This window comes from Brachionichthys hirsutus, chromosome 5, assembly GCF_040956055.1.
Source record: "Brachionichthys hirsutus isolate HB-005 chromosome 5, CSIRO-AGI_Bhir_v1, whole genome shotgun sequence".
NCBI lineage: Eukaryota > Metazoa > Chordata > Actinopteri > Lophiiformes > Brachionichthyidae > Brachionichthys > Brachionichthys hirsutus.
Window position 1 is genome coordinate 4,749,320 of NC_090901.1, and position 19,543 is coordinate 4,768,862.

At 40.3% G+C, this 19,543-nt stretch overlaps 2 protein-coding genes across 2 annotated transcripts; one reads left to right on the plus strand and one right to left on the minus strand.

The window, feature by feature from the left end:
- Window positions 1–266: 266 nt before the first annotated feature.
- Window positions 267–2,754, minus strand: aagab (alpha and gamma adaptin binding protein). Its single transcript, XM_068739400.1, has 10 exons — window positions 2,624–2,754; window positions 2,161–2,351; window positions 1,974–2,070; window positions 1,793–1,882; window positions 1,607–1,690; window positions 1,429–1,514; window positions 1,204–1,300; window positions 883–987; window positions 719–768; window positions 267–468 (listed from the first exon to the last, which is right to left on the minus strand). Exons 1-10 carry the CDS (start codon window positions 2,721–2,723, stop codon window positions 391–393), a joined length of 978 nt encoding a protein of 325 aa, XP_068595501.1. The 5' UTR covers window positions 2,724–2,754; the 3' UTR covers window positions 267–390.
- Window positions 2,755–5,149: 2,395 nt separating this feature from the next.
- Window positions 5,150–18,877, plus strand: iqch (IQ motif containing H). The gene is given in 10 exon segments (XM_068739932.1): window positions 5,150–5,347; window positions 5,475–5,669; window positions 5,671–5,998; window positions 7,644–7,715; window positions 8,603–8,661; window positions 9,583–9,719; window positions 14,135–14,297; window positions 16,863–17,021; window positions 18,505–18,654; window positions 18,794–18,877. Coding segments are annotated over 10 exon segments (1,545 nt in total).
- The last annotated feature ends 666 nt before the right edge of the window (window positions 18,878–19,543 follow it).

The following is a 19,543-nucleotide window of genomic DNA, read 5'->3' on the forward strand; positions in this document are numbered from 1 at the left end:
CACAGCTACAAGGAGCGGAAAGTTTTAAGTCGCAATCTTTATGCTGACTCAACAGAATTTGTATTCCCGGTATATGTCATACAATATTTGGGACAAGGCACATTATGTCACTACCAAATGTGACACGTGCACCTCAGGGACATAGGAATGAATCAAAGCCCATATGATTGCTGCTCTTCCGCCCACATTGATGTTATTACTGTATACTGAGGTTTACTAAGAGCTTAGTGAGAGTCGGAAAAAAAAAAAACCGCTTAAAGGCCAGGCCCATTCATCAGCTCTCTTTATCTTAATCAAGATGAACCAGCATTGCATCTTGGGCGCTGGACTCTCTTCGAGCCGCAGGAAAAAAGTGGGATCAGGAGAGGATGGAGTCTTAGATAGTTGCTTTTAGCTTTCCTCGCCCGATGATAACCCATCTATCTCATCATCGTCGCCGCCAATTGCCATCCAAAATGCTTTTGCTACCTGGAAAAACATGAAGCATAAATGCACAACATGAGAGTTTTAATCTACATAATTACTTACCAAAAGAACCCATCGGGCCATTTCGGTTTTCACGCTACTAGTGAAATGTCCTACTACACAAAATCTTTACTGAACAGCAGCTTTTTATCCTGTTTCACAATTTAAAATGATGCAACAAGAAGCTCAACAGAAAGAAGAACAGAGGTCCTGTTATTGCCGTCTTGTCACCAGGGTGAATACAGATGCTTACCTTCTCTGCATGGACCTTTCTCTGTTCGTGGGGTAATGAGGAAGCTTTGTCTGCAAGTTGAAAAGCAGAGAAACATATACACATATGCAGTGATGCAGTGATGCACATTTCAAAAAGGGCCAACGGAGAAAGAGTTGCACATTTGCTTTTGATGTCTTGATTACCTTTCATTTCTTTTAACTTGGTGAAGAGACGTTCAAAGTTTTCCACATCTGCATCTCCGGCTGTGAGATTAGCAAGTTCCTGAATGTCCAAATCTGTCATTGCATCTGGGAAAATCAGCAAAGGCATCATTCGTTAGCCTCATAGCATAATTGCCCATCACCAATAGGCATTGCCTAAGACTTAGGCAATTATGCTATGAGGCTAACGATATGTTAATATCTTCATATGTGACACATAATACTGATAAAAGAGAGTAATATCATCAATCTATCGGTGTTGTTGAGCACAATGAAGGAGCAGAAACAGATGTTATCAGATACCAATCAATGCTCCTCCTTGTGAGTCTGTGTTGGTTGGAGTTTCTGCACGGCTATCCTCCTCACTAACAAGTGCGCCCTCTGCTGGCGGGCTGGAAGTCTGGAGGAGAACGTGAACAAGAAAATGAGGAAGGATTTAGCACACCTCCTCGGATTGGGTTAATAATAATGAAAAAGGAAGGGCATATTGAGATGCAAGAGAAAGCACTAGAATGAAAATGTTCATACTGGAGGATCTTGACAGTTATGTGTGCGCGGTGTGTTGTGTCTGGCGGCCACCAAACTACTAATCAGACCAAAGCCTTGATTGTGTCCTATCAAACAGAGAGGTAAACAGTCACGCATCACACATACTGGAGAGATAACAAGTCACAGGAAAGTACGATACGTAACGGCGTTATCTCACCATCTTTCATCTCGACAGAGGACCACACATTGGCATTGAGCGCTTGGACAATCCTCTTAACCCCTGTGGATTCGGGAAAGTCATCTGACCAAGGTAAAGACACAGGGAGGGGAAATTAAAAAAACAACAACACACAAGCAGCAAAAACTACAATGTGTGTCGATTACTATCTTCGTGCAGACTCACCGTCCTCATCCGGTAACTCCTGTGGATTGAGTTCCACCAGCTCAAAGGCATGAGCCAAACACCACTGCTGTGCATCATGTCTAGTGACCCCTAGAACGCACATCAGAATTCAGACGCTATATCGTAGGCACCAGTATTGTATTCCAGCGCTTATTGATTTCCAATAGAGGTGGAAACTAACCATTTTCACAGATTCTGTCACACACCAGAATCAGCACCTCGGGCGCAAGATCCTCAACCACTGATATCCAAGGATGTAGCTTTTCAAGACCGTCCTCCTGCAAACACCGTTACACGCACATCAAGCCTTACGCGTGCATTAAAGGATTAGGTTTCAATGCCTCACCGTCACTGTCACTGTCACATACCACTGTACTGTCAAAATAAGCGATGAAAGCCTGCATGGACTGTGCGATCTCCGATGACATCTGAAAAGTAGTAGGAACGACACATATCCTGACATCTGCGGTATAGTATTTGTTGTTGATGGTCCATGGATACCAGGAAATCGATTCTTCTCTCTCGCTCTGGTCAGGCAAAGTCTTTGAATTAAGGATTTCTAAGGAGAAATGTGCATTTGTTATAAATAGCTTTTGTTGTTGTTACTCAACCTGCTGAGGATAAACACAAACATCCTTAGCTTTGCCATCAATGTAACAAAAATATATTACTTAGCTACTACGGCAATTTGTAAAGAATAAAACGAAAGAGAAACGTGTTATTGAACCTCATCATACAGGCGCATTCGTGTGTTATCTCTTGTGCTAATAGTAAGTTAGCCTGTTTTAGCGTCACCTTGTTCGCCAAATGCATAAAAGCGGTTAAACGTACGTTTGATCAGCTCTTCTTCTTTGAACCCTCTGTCGCAGCTGGTGATGAGCACGCAAGGAACAGCAGCCTCTGTGTTTTCCTCTGAAGCTGACATTTTCATACAAGCTTCTTCAGCTGCCAGCTTAGCGTGACGTTAGCCAGCTGAGGTAACCTTTCAACTCTGACTGAGCCGGGTTCTTCCGGGTCATTTCCTTTCCAATAACCGAGTCTCTTATATTATTAATGACCCCCCCCCCCGTCGATGCATTTCCATTAAATTATTTTAAATGTATTCTGATTTTAACGGTTAGATATTGAAAACCTAGTTGTTATTTATATTTAACCTGTTTCCTGAGATGAAACGTTTGAATGGTACCTAAATTATGCCTTAAATTAACTGTTCAGGCAACTAACTAAATCTAGAAATTCATAATTAAATTTCATTCAATAGTAAAAGAAACATTAAGATAGACATTTTTTTTTTTTTTATCCTGAATGTGTTATGACAGTACTTAGGAAAAGAAAGTGTTGCCATGGTTACGAGTATTGTTTGAACTAAAAGGTTCCCTTCGACGACTCTTAGCAAACCTGCGTGTGTTTTAGCAATGCTATATGATTTACAATTAAAGTATTAGTAGTCATAGGTTTGATACAATTATATATTAAAATCATATTATTATTCTTGTACTAAAAATGTCTGACAGGCGTAATAATGACGAGGAAATGTTGGGAGCTGTTTTAATTGAGGTAATGTTTTGCAAACATCTTATCCTAATTTTAGCTCGTTTATTAATTAACAAGTTGCTTTGTTCGAGAACATGCCAGGCTCTGGCTAAATATACAGTTTTTTGGGGATTAAGTCCAGAAAACATTGCTGAACAGTTTTGTGAACTGCTGTGAACGTCTTTCTTTCCTTTTAAACATATAAACACACACACACACACACATCACCCTTCATCAGTCTTCCCCCTGGAAAAGACTATAATCAACTATAACAACACACTATAAACAGCATCAAATGTCTTATACTTATTCACTTTGTGCACTGAGAAATGGATTCCCTTGTCCCAAGTCTTTGTTGATATTAATTATAACGTGCAGCACATGCCTCAGGAAAGATTTGATTAGGAAGCATTGCAAGGCTTTCTGCTACAACTAAGATGAATTGGGTATCATTGATCTACTCCCTGATACGCCCTTAATTCTCAGAGCAGACACTTTATGCTGGAGTGAAGAGTGATGGTACAGGTCTGCATTAATAGATGCATGAAGTCTCATGCTCAGAGAGACAGTGGCATAAAGGTCACATGGCTTAGTGGTGACAGCCAACACTTATCACAGGAAACAAATGAATCTTCGCAAAGGTCGACATTAGTTATATAAATATTTTATACACTTTGTTTCCCGATATGTTTTTGAAAATCCATACCTGACATGAGAAATAGCGATCGAGCCTGTCACTCTGATATTGGAGAGATGGAAGCGCTGGCTGCAGAAAGCAGCAGATTGCAGCACATCAGCATTCTTCTAAAGAAACAGGCGCCTGATTGCTGTGCTATGGGCTACTGGTTTACAGCTGTCTGAGGACAGACGTGGCTACCTGGTCCAGCATGCCAATAAGACAGCCGTAGCTTCCCCAACTGCTCAAGACTGGCTCCCTGCCTGCTGTCTCCTCCTGCAACTCGGGCCAGTTCTTCTCCGCTCCGTACTCCTGCCAGGGAATGGGACTTTGCATTTAAGAAATTGCAATAACAGGGCCACCTTTTCACAGTTCCCTCTGAAAACAGATGTGCATGCCTGTAAGGGGAGAATCTCCCAGCATGTGGCCCCAACCTGTAGGTCTGTCAGAGAACTCACTGGTCTGAGGAGAACGAAGGAGAGGACACTAGGTGACAAGTTTGGAAGATCAGCAGCACAAACCTTCTGTTCATTGAGTAATATGTTTGAATCTACTCATATTAAGCATTGTCGATAAGAAGAGAAGTAATTATTTCAAGATTAACTGTCATTAATTGCTGCAAATGCTTGAATGACAATTGTCAACTTTGTTGTGACTCTTTGTCACACAGTTGGATTGAGTCTGATTGATGGTTGCCTTCCATAACGTCTAAATGTTGACATAGGAAATGTTTAGTTTATACCTGATCATGCTCTCAAGCTCTCAAGCTAATGTCACTGTGGGCAACAACCTTTTGAGTCTGGACCATGAAATACTAGATCAGATTTTCTTGGATGTACAAGCTCTGGTCAAATAAAAATGCTTTACTGTGCCTCTAATGGAGAAACTACTTTGGTATTGTTGTGTTTACAGAGTATAAAGAGAGGTTTTGCCATAGAAACAGCTGATTACAAAAGTCCCTACAAAACATTTGTAATAATTATGTATTTAATTTTCAGTTTTATCTTTTGTCATTTCTGTCATTCATTTAATTATTTTGTAATTGTAGTTGGCCTAGTGCCAGTTCATTTGGCAGCGATGATTGTGCTGCCACTTATTAATTGCTGATAGAGTAGAGCTGAGCCTGCCTGTTTGTTACTTTAGGCATGATGGGCACGAAGCCCAGGTGTCACAAGCAGCTGAAAAAGATGCTGAAATGGGAAACAGATCCTGGATCCATCTGCAAAAGAATAGACAGACAATGCATCCCCGTCTGGACAACCGAGATGCCTCCTCCCTCCACTAAGAGCATGGATCACTGGGACATGATGCAAAGTACCAAAGGTCTTATCCCTGAAAGCCCCCGGGTGAGACTCCAGTAGTAGTCTTAAATATAAATACAATTAAACGATAACGATAAGGTCATCAAAGAGAGTATTTCCTTTCCTGTAACTGTATTATCTGAGTAGTTCAGCTTCATCTTTTTCTCTGTAGACTCTACCTGTGCAGCTTCCTGGAAACATCAGTAAACATCCCTTCACCATCAGAAATGGATGGATCGACCCAACAGCAACTGATTTCTGCCACTTCAAGCAGAGCTTCAGCTGGTGCTGGGGCAGTGTACTAGATACTCTGGAGCCCCTGGAAAAGCTGCTCAGGGATTTTGCCGTGCCTGTAGCCAAAGTGACTGGGGGGACGGCTTATGGAGTTTTCCCTTTCTTGGGCTCCCTCAGTGGCCAGCCTCATCACAGTCCTTGAAAATGAGGTGGATGTACTGGGTCTGGTTAAAAACCCAGATCAGCGTTTTAATGGGGAGGGAGGCATAGAGGCAGCTGCCGTCCACATCCAGTCCTGCTGCAGGCGCTACTTAGCCCGGACAGCCTACCTGCGCCACTACAGGCTCAAGTGGGCGGCAAGAACCATCGCCATCGCATGGCTGATGCACACTCAGAAGCAAAGTGTCAGGAAGGCCCTGCAGGCCCGACGGTGCCGACAACTGGAGAATCCGCGCAGCAGAGTGTTGTGTTCAAGTCGCTTTTATCCGACTGGTGCTCTGCTTTTCCATCTCTCTCTCTCTTACTTAATGTCAGAGTCATGTTTTAGGTGATTGTCTGTTAGTCCTTCACCCCAGTTTCTCCAAATTAGATTTAGTTCATTCATGACTTCCAAATTATAAAATACATCCTAAATTTGGATGTGCAGGATTGATTAAATTATCTGCATAATGCTGAAATATGACTTTCAGCAGTGTGTATTGAGGTTGAAATACAACCCCTCACTGAAAACAAAGCAGTCACATTTGTTTGTTTTTTTAATAAAAAAAAAATATGATAACGATATGTCATATTTTTACAATATACAATATAGTTATAATTCTTTCTCAAAAACATTATCAGTCAATATCTATTCGAGCATCATATTTTCAGATGTGCCAGAGTCTCTGACTAATGTTGTAAAAGAAAAAAATGCTGTTAGTAATATTTCAAAATGCAATATATATCACACGATTTTGTTATGTTAGCATCATGATAATAAAATGATTGAATCTTGAATCTTGAATATATCTTTAATCTGAGATTAAAGAACAGACCACCAGTAGAGAGTGAGAAGGATGTGAACAACAAACAGACTTAAGATGTGCATAGCACATCGGAGGAGTCTGATGAACAGAGACAAAAGGGAGAGCAGCGGAGAGAGAGAGGGAAAGATGAACAAATTAAAACTGCAGCTTGATAGTGAAAGGCAACAAATAGCCAAATTGTGATTGTGGAGGCTGGAGATCATGGGCAAAACTTAGGTCAATTACATTGCATACAGTACAACTACAGATGAATATTCCATGAAATGCTATAAAAATCAATTAATTATTTAAATTAAATGTATTATAATCATTTCATATTCGGATTTTAAAATGAAAACAATTTATAAAACAAATGCAGTGGCTTGGAGCAAGGTCAGTGGAGTGGTGTGGGATTTTATTGGTTAGTGAGGAATTTAAATCAATGTAATCCAAATATGATTTTAGTATATGTGTATATATATATATATATATATATACACATAAAAATAAATGCATGTGTCCCTGTTAATAGCATTAAATGAGACATACACCTCGAAAATGCCTTTCTGTCAAACTCAAGAAATAGAAATGTGCTTCTAAAATTACATCTCCTTCCTGTATCTTTTAGAAAGCAATATGCCGTCAGAGACCCCTATGTGTTTTTAACAATCAGCGGGTGTCATGTCTTTGCTGCCAACATCTTTAGAAGCCCTGACACAATATTAATTAGTGCCTACACGTTCATTTAGTTTTAACATTGCTGTGTGTGTGTGTGTGCATTAAATGTATGTTCTCACTCTTTAAACATTCATGCCCTGTTAATTAAGCCTGCTAATCTTACCCTGGCAGCAGCGTCATGTACCTTATTGATTGAATTAATTGCAAGAAGATGTTTGTAAAGTAAACGCTTGATTTAACTAAGGTGGTATTTTATGCTTGGTTTGCTTCTGTTAGCCCAGAGAGATATTCCCTTGATGTGTTTTAGCTATGCAGTGGGGTGATGATTTGTGAGCGTGAGAGTGTGTGTGCGTGTGTGTGTGTGTGTGTGTGTGTGCGCCCACATATTAAAGCAGTCCCCGCTCTGATCACTCCTTTTCTCCCTCCGCAGCATCTGGCAGTCAACCGGAGACACATCCAGTCCTCCAAGAGGACTATTACCCTCATCCCTTCATTAGGTAGCCCTCAGTGGCCGCTGCACACACACATCTGATCGAGCAACAGTCGTCGCCTGTCTCACCACGCTGCTGCCCCAGTCTGTGGCCCTGGTGGAGGCACTCTGGCTCGTTCAAATGACTCTCTGCTGGAAAGCACTCACAGGATGATGACAGTCCCCATGCCAGGGAACTGAACAATTTGCTCTCAATCGCCATTTAATTTGCAGATTAAGCAAATGAAAAGCCATTGTGTTGAATATCTGCAAGAGGCACAAAAGGTTTTATTTTATTGCTGTGACAAAAAACACTTAGAAGAGGAAGACGGTGCTGTTTTTCTGCCAGACATAGAGTGCAGGCTGAGATTGGTTGTTCCACTTTCACCATGGTACTCACATTTAGACTGTAATCTGGCGTGTGCATAAATCATTGAGCGATTGTCTAAAATTATTAAGCCTAATTACTAGCAGATGGAATGCTTTATTTGCACTTGGGGTGGCTGCAGAGAGTGCTGTGAGAGCAAGGATAATTAGAAAGTTGAACCCCATTGTTGTTAATTAGCATGAATCCAATCATATAATTACCTTGATTCTGTTGAGGATTGTCTCACAGGCAGAAATCCAGACAGACATTGAGTGAAACCAGGTATACCACTGGATGTAGCACAGTGGAGGCTGCACATGCACACAACAGATAGTACACCTGCTAATTATTAATCCAGATTATCATCAGATTTCACTGCTCTGTGATTAGATTTAACTACCCCGTCCCCAAGTCCAGTGCCTCGCACATCTGAGGATAGTTGTACAGTGCCACAGATTTTCGAGCAAAGCCATTTAGGGATGATATGAATCTCTCTTTGAAAGTGTTTGGAAAATATTTGCACCTTTTTTTTTTTAATGTTTTTACAGGATACTCTCAGAGGCAACGGTTGAATTTGACGGGATTTGACATCCTACAGAACATGTCTGTAGGATATTATTATACTCACAGCTGAGGCTGTGGATTGTTTCCCGGTAACACACACATTCACATTTTGTATATAAATGTAAACTTTAAAGTGCAAAATAAATTCGACAGGATCACAGACGTTAATGTTGAGAAACTGATTATTGTGTAAGTTGTTTTAAGAGGCTGTAGTTTATACATTCTTCTCTAGAGGGCACTAAAGGAGACTGATACCATCCAGTTTTAGACGGGAGCGCTGCATGCTGTCTGTTATATTATTTTTCATCGCCTTTTCAAATGAACACCGGTGTGATTTCAAAGTAGACACACTAAAGCTATAGTAAGATATACTTAATTATGATGCAATTAATGGTGTCTAGCTGATGTTCAGTAAATAAAGTCAATATTTTTATTTTTTTTGCTTTTATTTCCTGCAGCACTTTCACACATTTTGAATTATTTTAACTGCCTGAATACAATAAATCCAAGGTAGTGTTATCCAGTTATTCTTTCCATCTTTTTTACGTTCATTTACACCAGATTAAATCTGCAACATGACATGGTTCTTCATTTGTTTCTATTGATTTTCCTGCTGTTTTGTTTTTAAACTGTGCCAGACGTGTTGCTGAGATGAATCACTGCTACCCATGGCTGGCAGCGCATTCTGCCAGTGACAGAAGGGATAATTCCATGTGGATCAAATAAATACAGATGTGAAGTAATTAGTTATATTCCCAAGGAGCTCATTGCAAGCACATGTTAAAAATGTGAATTATAGGGGAGGCCTCCCACAGACAACATGCACAAACAGAGAAGAGGTAAAAACCCTGCTGGCTGTTACAATAATAGATCTTTTGTGTGCATACAGTGCCAAATCAGGTCAAGGAGCAGCCCTTGGAAGTGCTAGTTTCAGTAATAATCCCTTTCCTCTCTTGTCTTTGAGACCGACAACATTCTGCTTAAGTATAGTCCATGCACTTTGAAGCGCATTGGGAACCTGATCTAGGGGAAGCAGGCCTATATGGTAGGTGGAGCGGCTCATGTGGATGACCTGGCAGTGGCTGATGAGCTGGGAGTGCTGTATTCTGGCTCCAGAACCGGCTTTGATTTGGAGGATTACAGCATTCGCTTACAATCATCAACTATAAAGTACCACTTCTTAAAAACACATTTTATACGCAGACTTTTATAGAATTTGTTTAAATTTGATGTTTGTGTTTTTAATTTGCTCTAGTTTTTCATAATTTCCCACACAACTTCTTCCTAAATTGATATTTTTTACTGTTATGACTTGTTTTTATGGCCCCCTGCAAAGCACTGGTTTTTAGAAAAGTGCATTACAAATAAAGTTTATTGCTGTTATTATTACACTCATCCCAATGAGGAAAGGGGCCATTTAAAGTTATCATGGTAACAACTCGATAGTTAAAAGATAACATTACAGGAACGGCTAGATATTAAAATGGAGATTCTGTTCTTTTTTTTAAAATGAGACAGCTCAAAGGAGGTTGAGATTCACTTCTGTCAGTGATGAAACAAAAGCATGGGGTCACAGTGGGGTCAGTGAGATGTCATTATATTGCTCAGAACAGGGTGGATTAATGTAACACTCACAATACGGTCCCTGTAGTACAGTATTTTGAGCATTGTCCCCAGAGCCACACAACATTAAAGCAACAGATAAAATATCTGTCTATAAACACAACCATTACTTATTCTCTGAGGCTCACACACCAACTAGTGTCAGTGTATTGACAAATACTAAATCATGACATGAAAACTAAAATCATGACAAAGGCATGTAGGCCACAAAATAATTTGTGCTCGGAATGTCTACATTTAAAAAAATATATATATATATGTATATTTTACAAATTAATCTCAACCAGATTAAGACATAAATTAGTGTGTAATCACAATTTTCTTCAAAGTATCTTGAAGTCTTCAAATTGTCTTTTGTCCAACTTTGGTTTTTGTGGATGTTTTTGCTGCGCTTCTCCAACAAAGTAAACCTGAGCATTCTGCCTCGGTCTGGACTGAGGTCTGGACTGAGCACGTATTCAGTGGGTCTCAGTCATTTGTTAAGAGAACATTTAAGTTGAAATAGGCTTAAAAATGAAAATAATTTCACATGTAATTTTAGACCTACAGTATTTGGAAACAAAGCGTAATTAAACATTGATAAAGCATTTATTTCGTGGAGATGAAATTTGTACATAGCTTCTGAGCTCCAGGCTCTTATTTGTCATATACTGTACTTACAAAGTAGCCTTTGATTTTCTGTCATCTGTTAATTACCGTATTTTGCCATTTAACTGGGAGCTTTGTGTAAACTAATTACTGGCTAATGATCGTGGGCTTGGAGCACAACGATTTTACTTTTTATTCCATTGGAAGGAACAGCACTCATCTCCAGCGTCTTATGGCTCACTCTGTTTTGTTCCCATTAGCTCCTTCTTTGATTCATCGTGTATGTGCAGAGCGGCGCTGTAATTGTTGTGGCATTGGGGCTGTTAATTATGGCAGAGAATGGCTGAGCTGCAGCCAAGGTCCATAATGGTGACTGAGGCAGCGTTGAAAAGTAAATGGGAGTTTGTTTCACCAGCTGGGGTCCCATGGAGAGGGAAGCGTGCCGAGGCCCCCAGTGCAAGGCCGACAGCCTCGGGGAATCGGGGCCATATGGACGCAACACTTAAACTGGCCTTTATTCTACACCTTGCTCTTTTAATCAAAGCAAAGCCCACATCCTGTGCTCCTCATAGCTCGACATTCTGTTCAGACATTGTTTTCCCCCCAAACTATATTAGCCCCCCAAGATGTATTACATCACCCTTCTGCTGTTGTACAGTATATTGGATAAAACAGTTTGGTTGTATATGGTGAAAGGTTACAGAACAATGTTAGTGATTACAAAGGAACATATATGAATATTTTATAGCAGCGCATCGCATTGCTTTCCTCTCCTCACAGCAGAAACTGTGGATAGATTCTGAAACAGGGTGGCGTGTTTTGAGATATAGCACGCTTTGCTGAATAGAAGTAGCCTTAATTGCATCGATATAGATTCATATTGATATTCGCTGAATTTTTCCAAGCCATTAAACAATATATGTTTGAGGCTCTGGTCATGAAATAGTTGCAATTCAATTATTAATGAAGCACAGATTATTAAATGAAGCACTTAAATATTAATTCATAATTTAACAGTACATTTTTAAGTACCAAAAAAATCACAAATTAGTGCTAATTGAGGTAGTTGTTATACAAGTCTACTTCCAAATTCACTGGAATGTTTCACATCTTTCATAAGTTTTATTGGAGAGGGGGTTCGAGAGCATTCTTGGCTTTAGTTTTCCAGCATGTGTGCATTTTCATTTTTCATTTTTTGTGTTATTGCTTGTTCTAAAAGGCTCAGCACGAAGAAGCCTGACTTATAAGAATACCATGTGGTCTTTCAGAATAGATCCAACAATGGGATTCCTTCTGGCTGTATAAAAGAGAGCCTTAAAAGGCACACGCAACATGAAGGAGGACGGGTCGCTTCAGTGTTGCAGGAGCTTCTACCGAGGTCTCGGAGCTGCGTTTGTCTAAATATTGTGAGACCCACAGCTTCCAGCAGAATGTTTCAGCCCCCCCCCAGGCGTCTTTTAGCATTTACATAGAGAGAGGTTAAAGACATGTAGATCTGCACCCATGCAATGCCCCAAGGGGGCCACACACACACACTTAAGCGCTCACACAGCTTGCATATGGGTCATTAGGCACAAGAGGGTAGAAATTACTCCTAATAGCGTCAACAGATGGAGTAGTTCTTTTTGTCACGCTGTGTACAAACAGATCTTGAGCAACACCTTATTTAGGTTATGTTTATCAACGAAATGGGTCATTTGATAATCACTACCACTGAAGAGGTGCGGCACATTCTATGCAGATGTTTTCTGTCTAAATATTGTGCACTCTGCGATTTGCATGGAAGCGTTTAAACATCTACTCTTATGTTCCGCCTTAAGATCATTAACCTGACTTACCTTAATAAGATGCTAAAATATTTTCTGTGGTTTGACTTTCTGTGTGTGTGTGTGCATGTGCTTGTGTGTGTGCGTGCGTGTGTGTGTGTGTGTGTGTGTGTTTCCTTTGACCATAGTGGAGGCCTCGAGTGGAATCAGTGTTTAATCTAAATAGGGATGGGTAAATTGTGGTCACTTGGCAGATACTTAATATTATACATGAAATCATGAGTTAGTGAGTTAACATTCTTACAAAATGTGTGACTCATTATATTATACCTTACATTCTCAATTATCTGCCTTTAGCCTCTCAGATGTCTCTGAATGGAGAGATGGACTAGCAATCAAAACAGGCAGGGAAACATTTGTTTTATTTATGGCCAGATTGCTCGGCTTTATGTGGACACCAAGCAAAGCTGGAATCCTATCACAGGATACTGTACGCAGTTTAAGTCCAAATAATTTATTGCGAAATGCCTCTCTTTCTTTTCTTCCCGGCCCGCTGTTTCCGTGAACGGCATCGGCGACGTCCCGGGGTGAGCTCGCTCTTCCGTTGAAAACGACAACCGCTCCTTTACTCTTTTTGCCGCACCATTGTGTGCTTTATGGCTTGTATAGGGGGGAATCACTGTGTAGCATTTGACCTCGCCTCTTACAGTACTTGACTATGATGATGGCTGTTACATGACTGGAATGTCAACAGCATAATCTCCAGTCCCATCGCCAGTGAAGCCACACAGCACATACTCAAAACAAAGTAAGGCTCTGAATAAAACGGTGCAAGAACAAAGACACGGCGGGCCATCCTGTCACCTTACAGACAGTTTTCACGTATTTTAATGTGCGTTAGCAAATTAATTGATTGTCTTATGCTCAGGTCATTACAAAGAGCCCAGTATTTAAAAGATACCTCAGGACTTCATACAGTCATTATAAATATTAAATTAAAGTTTATTATTTAGTATATATGGATTAAAGTAACGGCAAAAGTTAACGTTCTGTTTTTTACTTTAGATATATTGCAGCATTGTCAGACAAAATGGTTCACGGGTTACCGAACTGTTTAAGAGACACCTAAGACACAACTTAAAATGAACAGCGTAATTAACTGGCGAAACCATTATGGCATTTCCTAGTTACAGAAACAAGAGTGATATCGATCCCAGCCAAGCCCTGATTGATCCCCGGATAGATGGGGTTAGCGTAGGCATTTATCAGCTGCCCAGTGGAGAGAGTTGTTATTGAGGGCAGGCGCTGTCCCTGTGGCTGCGAGTTAAACCCATTAGACTCCCGAGGTCCTCTGATAATAGGCTGTCACTCACACAGAGACCCTCCTGCAGCATCCATCAGGCACTCACACAGAAATGGAAGCAGCCAGCACAGGTCACAAGGATAACAAGCAGCCACTGGAGTCATCTGGATATCACAAGGGTGTCTCCAATAGTGGAATGACATGGACACCGAAACAGCTTTGACAACGCCACATAGGACAACATCCAGGACACACACTGTCCCTCAGACGTCCGTCCACACAGAGAGCTTGCTATCTGTCTGCATGCGCGTGGGCCAGGCCTGTCCACAGCGCCTCGTCGTAGGCTATATCTCTGTGGACCTGGCTGCCTTTCTGGACAACAATTCCACGGAGCAGAATGTCAGACACAGTCAAGCTTTCATGACAATTATAGTCCGTTGCATTGGGTTGTGTCAAAGCTTTATATTTCACCATATTGGTGAAAGAGATCAATTTTTCAACTGGCTCAGGGATCCATACAAGCACGTACCGGTAGGAGCCTTCCTTACTGCTCCCCTGGGATTTGGAAAACAGGCAGGACAAACTGTGGATGCGGGGACCAAATGTGTCACAAGGCCATTTAATAAAGTGCCAGGTTTTATTGTGTTGATGCACTGATTCCACCATTTACGGCTTGCCCTTTGACCCGACAATGCCGAGAAACTCGGAGGGTCCTATCTTTCAGACAATAGGTCATTCTAAAGTGATTTGGCAGCTTCACACGGATGTCCTGTCAGTGTTTAACCCCAAGCTGGTTACCTGCAATGCTTTGCTAAGAATGTTATCGTGTAGCGAGGCGTCATCAAAGCCTCTTTTCATTTGTCAAGATTAAGTTTTGTTAAAAGTGTCATGATTTATGATATTGGAAATGGACTTGTTTATGATTATTTAACCTCTACTGACTGCTTATTGATCCGGTTCTGTAAAATGGAATGCTTTGTTTATAATATGGTTTCTAAAATACTAAATAGTAGAGAAAGCGTTAAAGCTATTTTACGGTTTGACAAAAAGGTGTGAATAAGCACTATTTTTGTTCAGAATAGACGCTCAGGAGAAGAGAAAATTTGGAGTCGACGTGAGGTGAGGCCGTGATTGCCACTAGAGGGTAGTATTTTATGGATTAGATTTCACACTTGAGGCAAACAGCCTATGTATATAATTTGTACCATAAAACATTAAATTTCATTTTCAAATTTGCATTTAAATGTATTATATTCTCACACATTATTATTTTTAGTTTCTTTAAAATAAAGAAGTATTTTTATTATTACATGGATTTCACGCCTTCATATTCCTTCTTTCATTAAAAAATATTATTTTTTCTTATTTGCACAGCCAGGCTAATTTTAGTGACACTCAAAACAGAACTTTTCTTTTGCTAAATTCATCCCAGTGCCCTATTTAATTTTTTTGAGTGATGCAACAGCAGCCTTTGAATTAAATTTATCTTTCAATGTTGACCCAAAACTGAATAGGACTCACTGACAGCATAATTAAGAACAGACTATAAACAGCATGTGCTTCAATAGAGGCCGGAACATTAAAAGCAGATTCCTAACCACACACACACACACACACACATCACTCAGACCGAGGAGAGCCACATGGGCAAACCTGTCTGGATTTAAACATCAATTTAGATTCAAACCTGTTGCAAAAAGCTGCCTACTTTATTTGATGGGAAGAAGTGGGTCACATATGTTTGCCCTTGCAGTCTTTCCTCACATTGTGGAACGGTGGGGCCCCAGCTGCAGCATCAGGGATTTTAATGAAAATGCAAGGCAATAGAAAACAGGTACAATCCAGGCTTACATTTCCTACGGCTTTGTTAAGAGCGACAATGAGACATCAGAGAATGATTTTTAGTTAGAATGGTGAATGACGGGGTGGAGTTTGTCCCTCACCCAGACCCAGGTAAACTGATGTATAGAGAGTGATCCATTCAGTCGCAGCTGCTGCTCCTCTGACAGCAAAGGTGACTGAGACCGGCATAAACATCAATGTTTACAACTGGGAAATGTTTTTTTTGTGTGTGTTTATTATTTATAACACTTCATTTGAAATATTGAAATGATGAGAATTACTCCAGTAATTATAAATCATAAATGAATAATATTGTTTTAATAATTGGAAAGCTGTTCCGCATCACTAACTACAACATTATGGGCCAATTAGAAACCAGATGACATTTTTGTCACCATCAAAATTCTTTGTTTAATAAAAATAAAACAAAATGGCTCGGGGCTTTTGGGTTGGTTTTCACTGTTTTCTGTAATTTTGCTGCAAAATTCTCGCAATATGTTTGAACCAGAACTAAAATACAGCCTGTAAGAAATGTGTTGGTGGAGATAAAGTGCTCATGTTACAACAACTGCGGCGTTCAGACTGGCAGCGATTTGCATTCACTGGCAGGAGCGTTTACTTTGACAAATAGGAACAGTAAAAGGAGGCAGCCGACTGCCACTTAGTTATTAACAACTCCTTCACTGGTGATTTATTTGCCACTTTTGAAGAGAGGGCAACGCTATTAGGTTATTATTGTGAAATTAGCCCCGTTTAAACAGGAGGCTATGACCATACCTGACCTCTTAATATACTTATAATGATGCCATTTAACATACATATCTAAACTTAGTTTCTCATCAGACCTGAGCTCAACAAACTTGCCTCAGGCAGACCGAATCCAAACACGCTAGAAGGATCGTAATCTGCTTTGTGTGTGTGTCAGTCCACGAGTGAATTAGTTAAATCAGTCCAGCACACATTAACCATGCCTTTCCTTTTTCCCTGCCTCTCAACACGGATACCACGTTAAGGATTACTTGGGTACTATGTTCTGTTTTTTTGTGATTAAATTAGGATTATCACGTTTACAGTACCTGATTTCTCTGATGAAACACGCCGTTCATGATGTCTTGTTTGCAGGTGTGGGCTGTGGATCTGGACCTCTCATGCAGTGACCAGCTGGCCATGACTCAGATGCTTCTGATGATCACTGGAGGAACTCTGAATTGCCATACAGGCTTTTTAGAAGTGCCAAATCCAGTCAGAGAGAAATGTTGTGAACACCAGATTGCAGCCAAAGTACCTTTTTCATTTTTTTCTTATGATGCCAGTCTTGGTAATCCATTTCTTTTTAAAACAAGAGAAAATCGAATTAGCTGTTTTGAATGTTCCCCCCCTTCCTTCATAAACAACAAAGAAACCTAAACTCTAAACGTATATGAGACTTCAGAGGATATTTCCACACCACTACAGTAATCACTAAGATAGATCAATGTTTAGTTCTTCATTTTGGTTAAATACAACTAAATACTGTAATTACGCACTGAGCTCAATTGGTGTTTAGGTGCTGAAATCATTATCATTTTGATAGATGAGCCGAAATAATCAACACATTAATAATTCATACCATTTTCATTATGCATGAGTATGCATGCCTGAACACCTCATCAACCTGGTGCCAGGCCTTAAACAATAGAGTTCTTTTATTAGCAGTATGCCCCGAGTTTACGCTTGTTAATCTGACGACTCGTATTATTTTATCAAACATTCATTTAGTTAGTGGCCTGGCGCTTCAGTGCAGCAGTTGAGCCACTGCCGTGGTTAATGGCTTTAGCAGTGGCCATCATTAGCGGGCTGCATATTACAAACACAATTAAATCCCTGTTGGACACTTTTATTGTTGTGTGAGGCTCCAGTGTTTGACAAGTACAAACACCAACCCATCACTGCGAGTTGTGGGCTATCTGCTGAGCTCACAGGGGCTTAGGCCTCCTCCTTTTGTCTCCCAAGGGGGGGGGGGACAAGAAGCAGGAGCACTTTCATCTGCTTGAGCCCTGCCATTTTGAACTAATCAACCTCTCTAGTGTTACTTATTACACTCACACACATCAGGGCTCTATAATGGTCATATGTATTGTCTGTTGAAGCGTCGTGCCCGCTGTAGCGGTTTTGTGTCAAAATGAACGTAAAAAACCCCCAAAACAGTCATTCTGAAAACTGCCATTGTACAATTAAGCTCATATTCTTTTTGACATGTCTTCTAAACATTAATTGTTCCACCTTACAGTTAATTAAAAAAGGTCCAACTGTTTACCACATGTGCGCCACACGCTTCATGTTTACAAATCACACCCGCTTCCCAAACCCAACAGTGACCCTAGGGATATGTGCATGGAGTTCAGCCCTCTCTCGCTGTGCTTTAGCTCCACATATACAGCAATATTCAGCAGAACAGGAAGAATTCTTATCATGTTTCAGTTGCTTTGCCTGTCTGTGTTGAATAGACAATCAACTGAAAACACAGTCAGGATTAGACTGTGAGTCAAGTCAATTCTTCTGAAGGATAAAGAAGCCGCCTCCAGCTTTGTAAATGTCGTTATAAACTTGAGCGGAGGGTTATTTAGCATATTTATCTCTGAAATCCTTTAGCTTAGGCAGCTGTACTAGTTAAATCGAACTGTGCGCTTCCCCCCCTAAAGACTGAAGAAGTTGTCAGTAGAAAGTTTCATTTAAGCACCGCCGTCAGATGAACTGTGTGATTGCTTCTTAGCTGGCAACATAGGGAACATTAGCAAACGCCTTTGTTCGGGGTGTCTTTAATAGAACAGTCTCCACGGATCTCCAGGGAGCTCTTGTGACCTTTGCTCAGAATCTGTCCACCATTCATCAGGAAATATCAGCCTCTAAAATGCAAGGAGAAACCAATTTTAAGGTACCTTGTTAATGACTTAACGATCTCTCCTCATCTATATAATGAAACCTGCATATTCAGTGCAACCCCTGTCTGGTGGAAGGCTTTTACTGAATGTTTAGTATTTTAATTTCACTTATTTTTCCTTTTTTCTCAGGAGGCGCTGATCAAGGACATTGAGGCTGTACTGAGGATGACTGCGCAGAACAAGATGCGACCGGTGGAGGATAGCTCTGCTGCGTAAGACGCATGTGCTGCTTTACTCTGGAAGTTACATCAGTTTTGATGTCAGGCTCCTGAATCCATGAGCCCCGGGGATGAATCAGTGTTGATCACAAATATTCAAATATACTCCTGAAGCATTATCAGAATCCTCAGCCTTGATAAATGATGGTTTTGTCATCTGTTTTAATTAATCAGATGTAATTAATCAGATGTAATGTGATGTTGCTGAAAGCTAAGGCTTCACTCTTCAGTTTATTAAGTATTTACATGTTATAAAGTGTCTTATTTTGTGTTGGAAACTACAAATAAGGCACTCTTGTTGTAATCTACTCATCAATACAAAAATCAATCTGTGACATATATAGTGTTTTGAATAGAATAGATGAGTATATTGAGTGCACTGTTTATTGTATCATTTGAAGCTCATAATATATGGTTTGTATGGCCAAAAATATGCCGTTGAAAATGTATTTAATTTTTACATGCTGTATTATGAAGTAGATTATTTTAGGAAAAATACTACCCCCCCCCCCCCCCCCGATAATATACAAAAGAATATTAAAACGTTTTTAGCCTGTTCAAAATAATGTATTATTCTGTTTTGAAAATCTTTTCTGATCTCATGCTTTATAACAAGTAGTGCAAGTTAGCCAGACCGTGACTGCTTTCAAATAAAAAGGTGGTG

Bases quoted from the DNA above. Each gene is read 5' to 3' on its own strand.
- aagab (XM_068739400.1), bottom strand. From the start codon at position 2,723: ATGAAAATGTCAGCTTCAGAGGAAAACACAGAGGCTGCTGTTCCTTGC. The intron at 1,691-1,792 runs GTGAGTCTGCAC...TACCTTGGTCAG, and splicing joins GGAGTTACCGGATGAGGACG to ATGACTTTCCCGAATCCACA. The intron at 469-718 runs GTAAGCATCTGT...ATGTTTTTCCAG, and splicing joins GAAAGGTCCATGCAGAGAAG to GTAGCAAAAGCATTTTGGAT.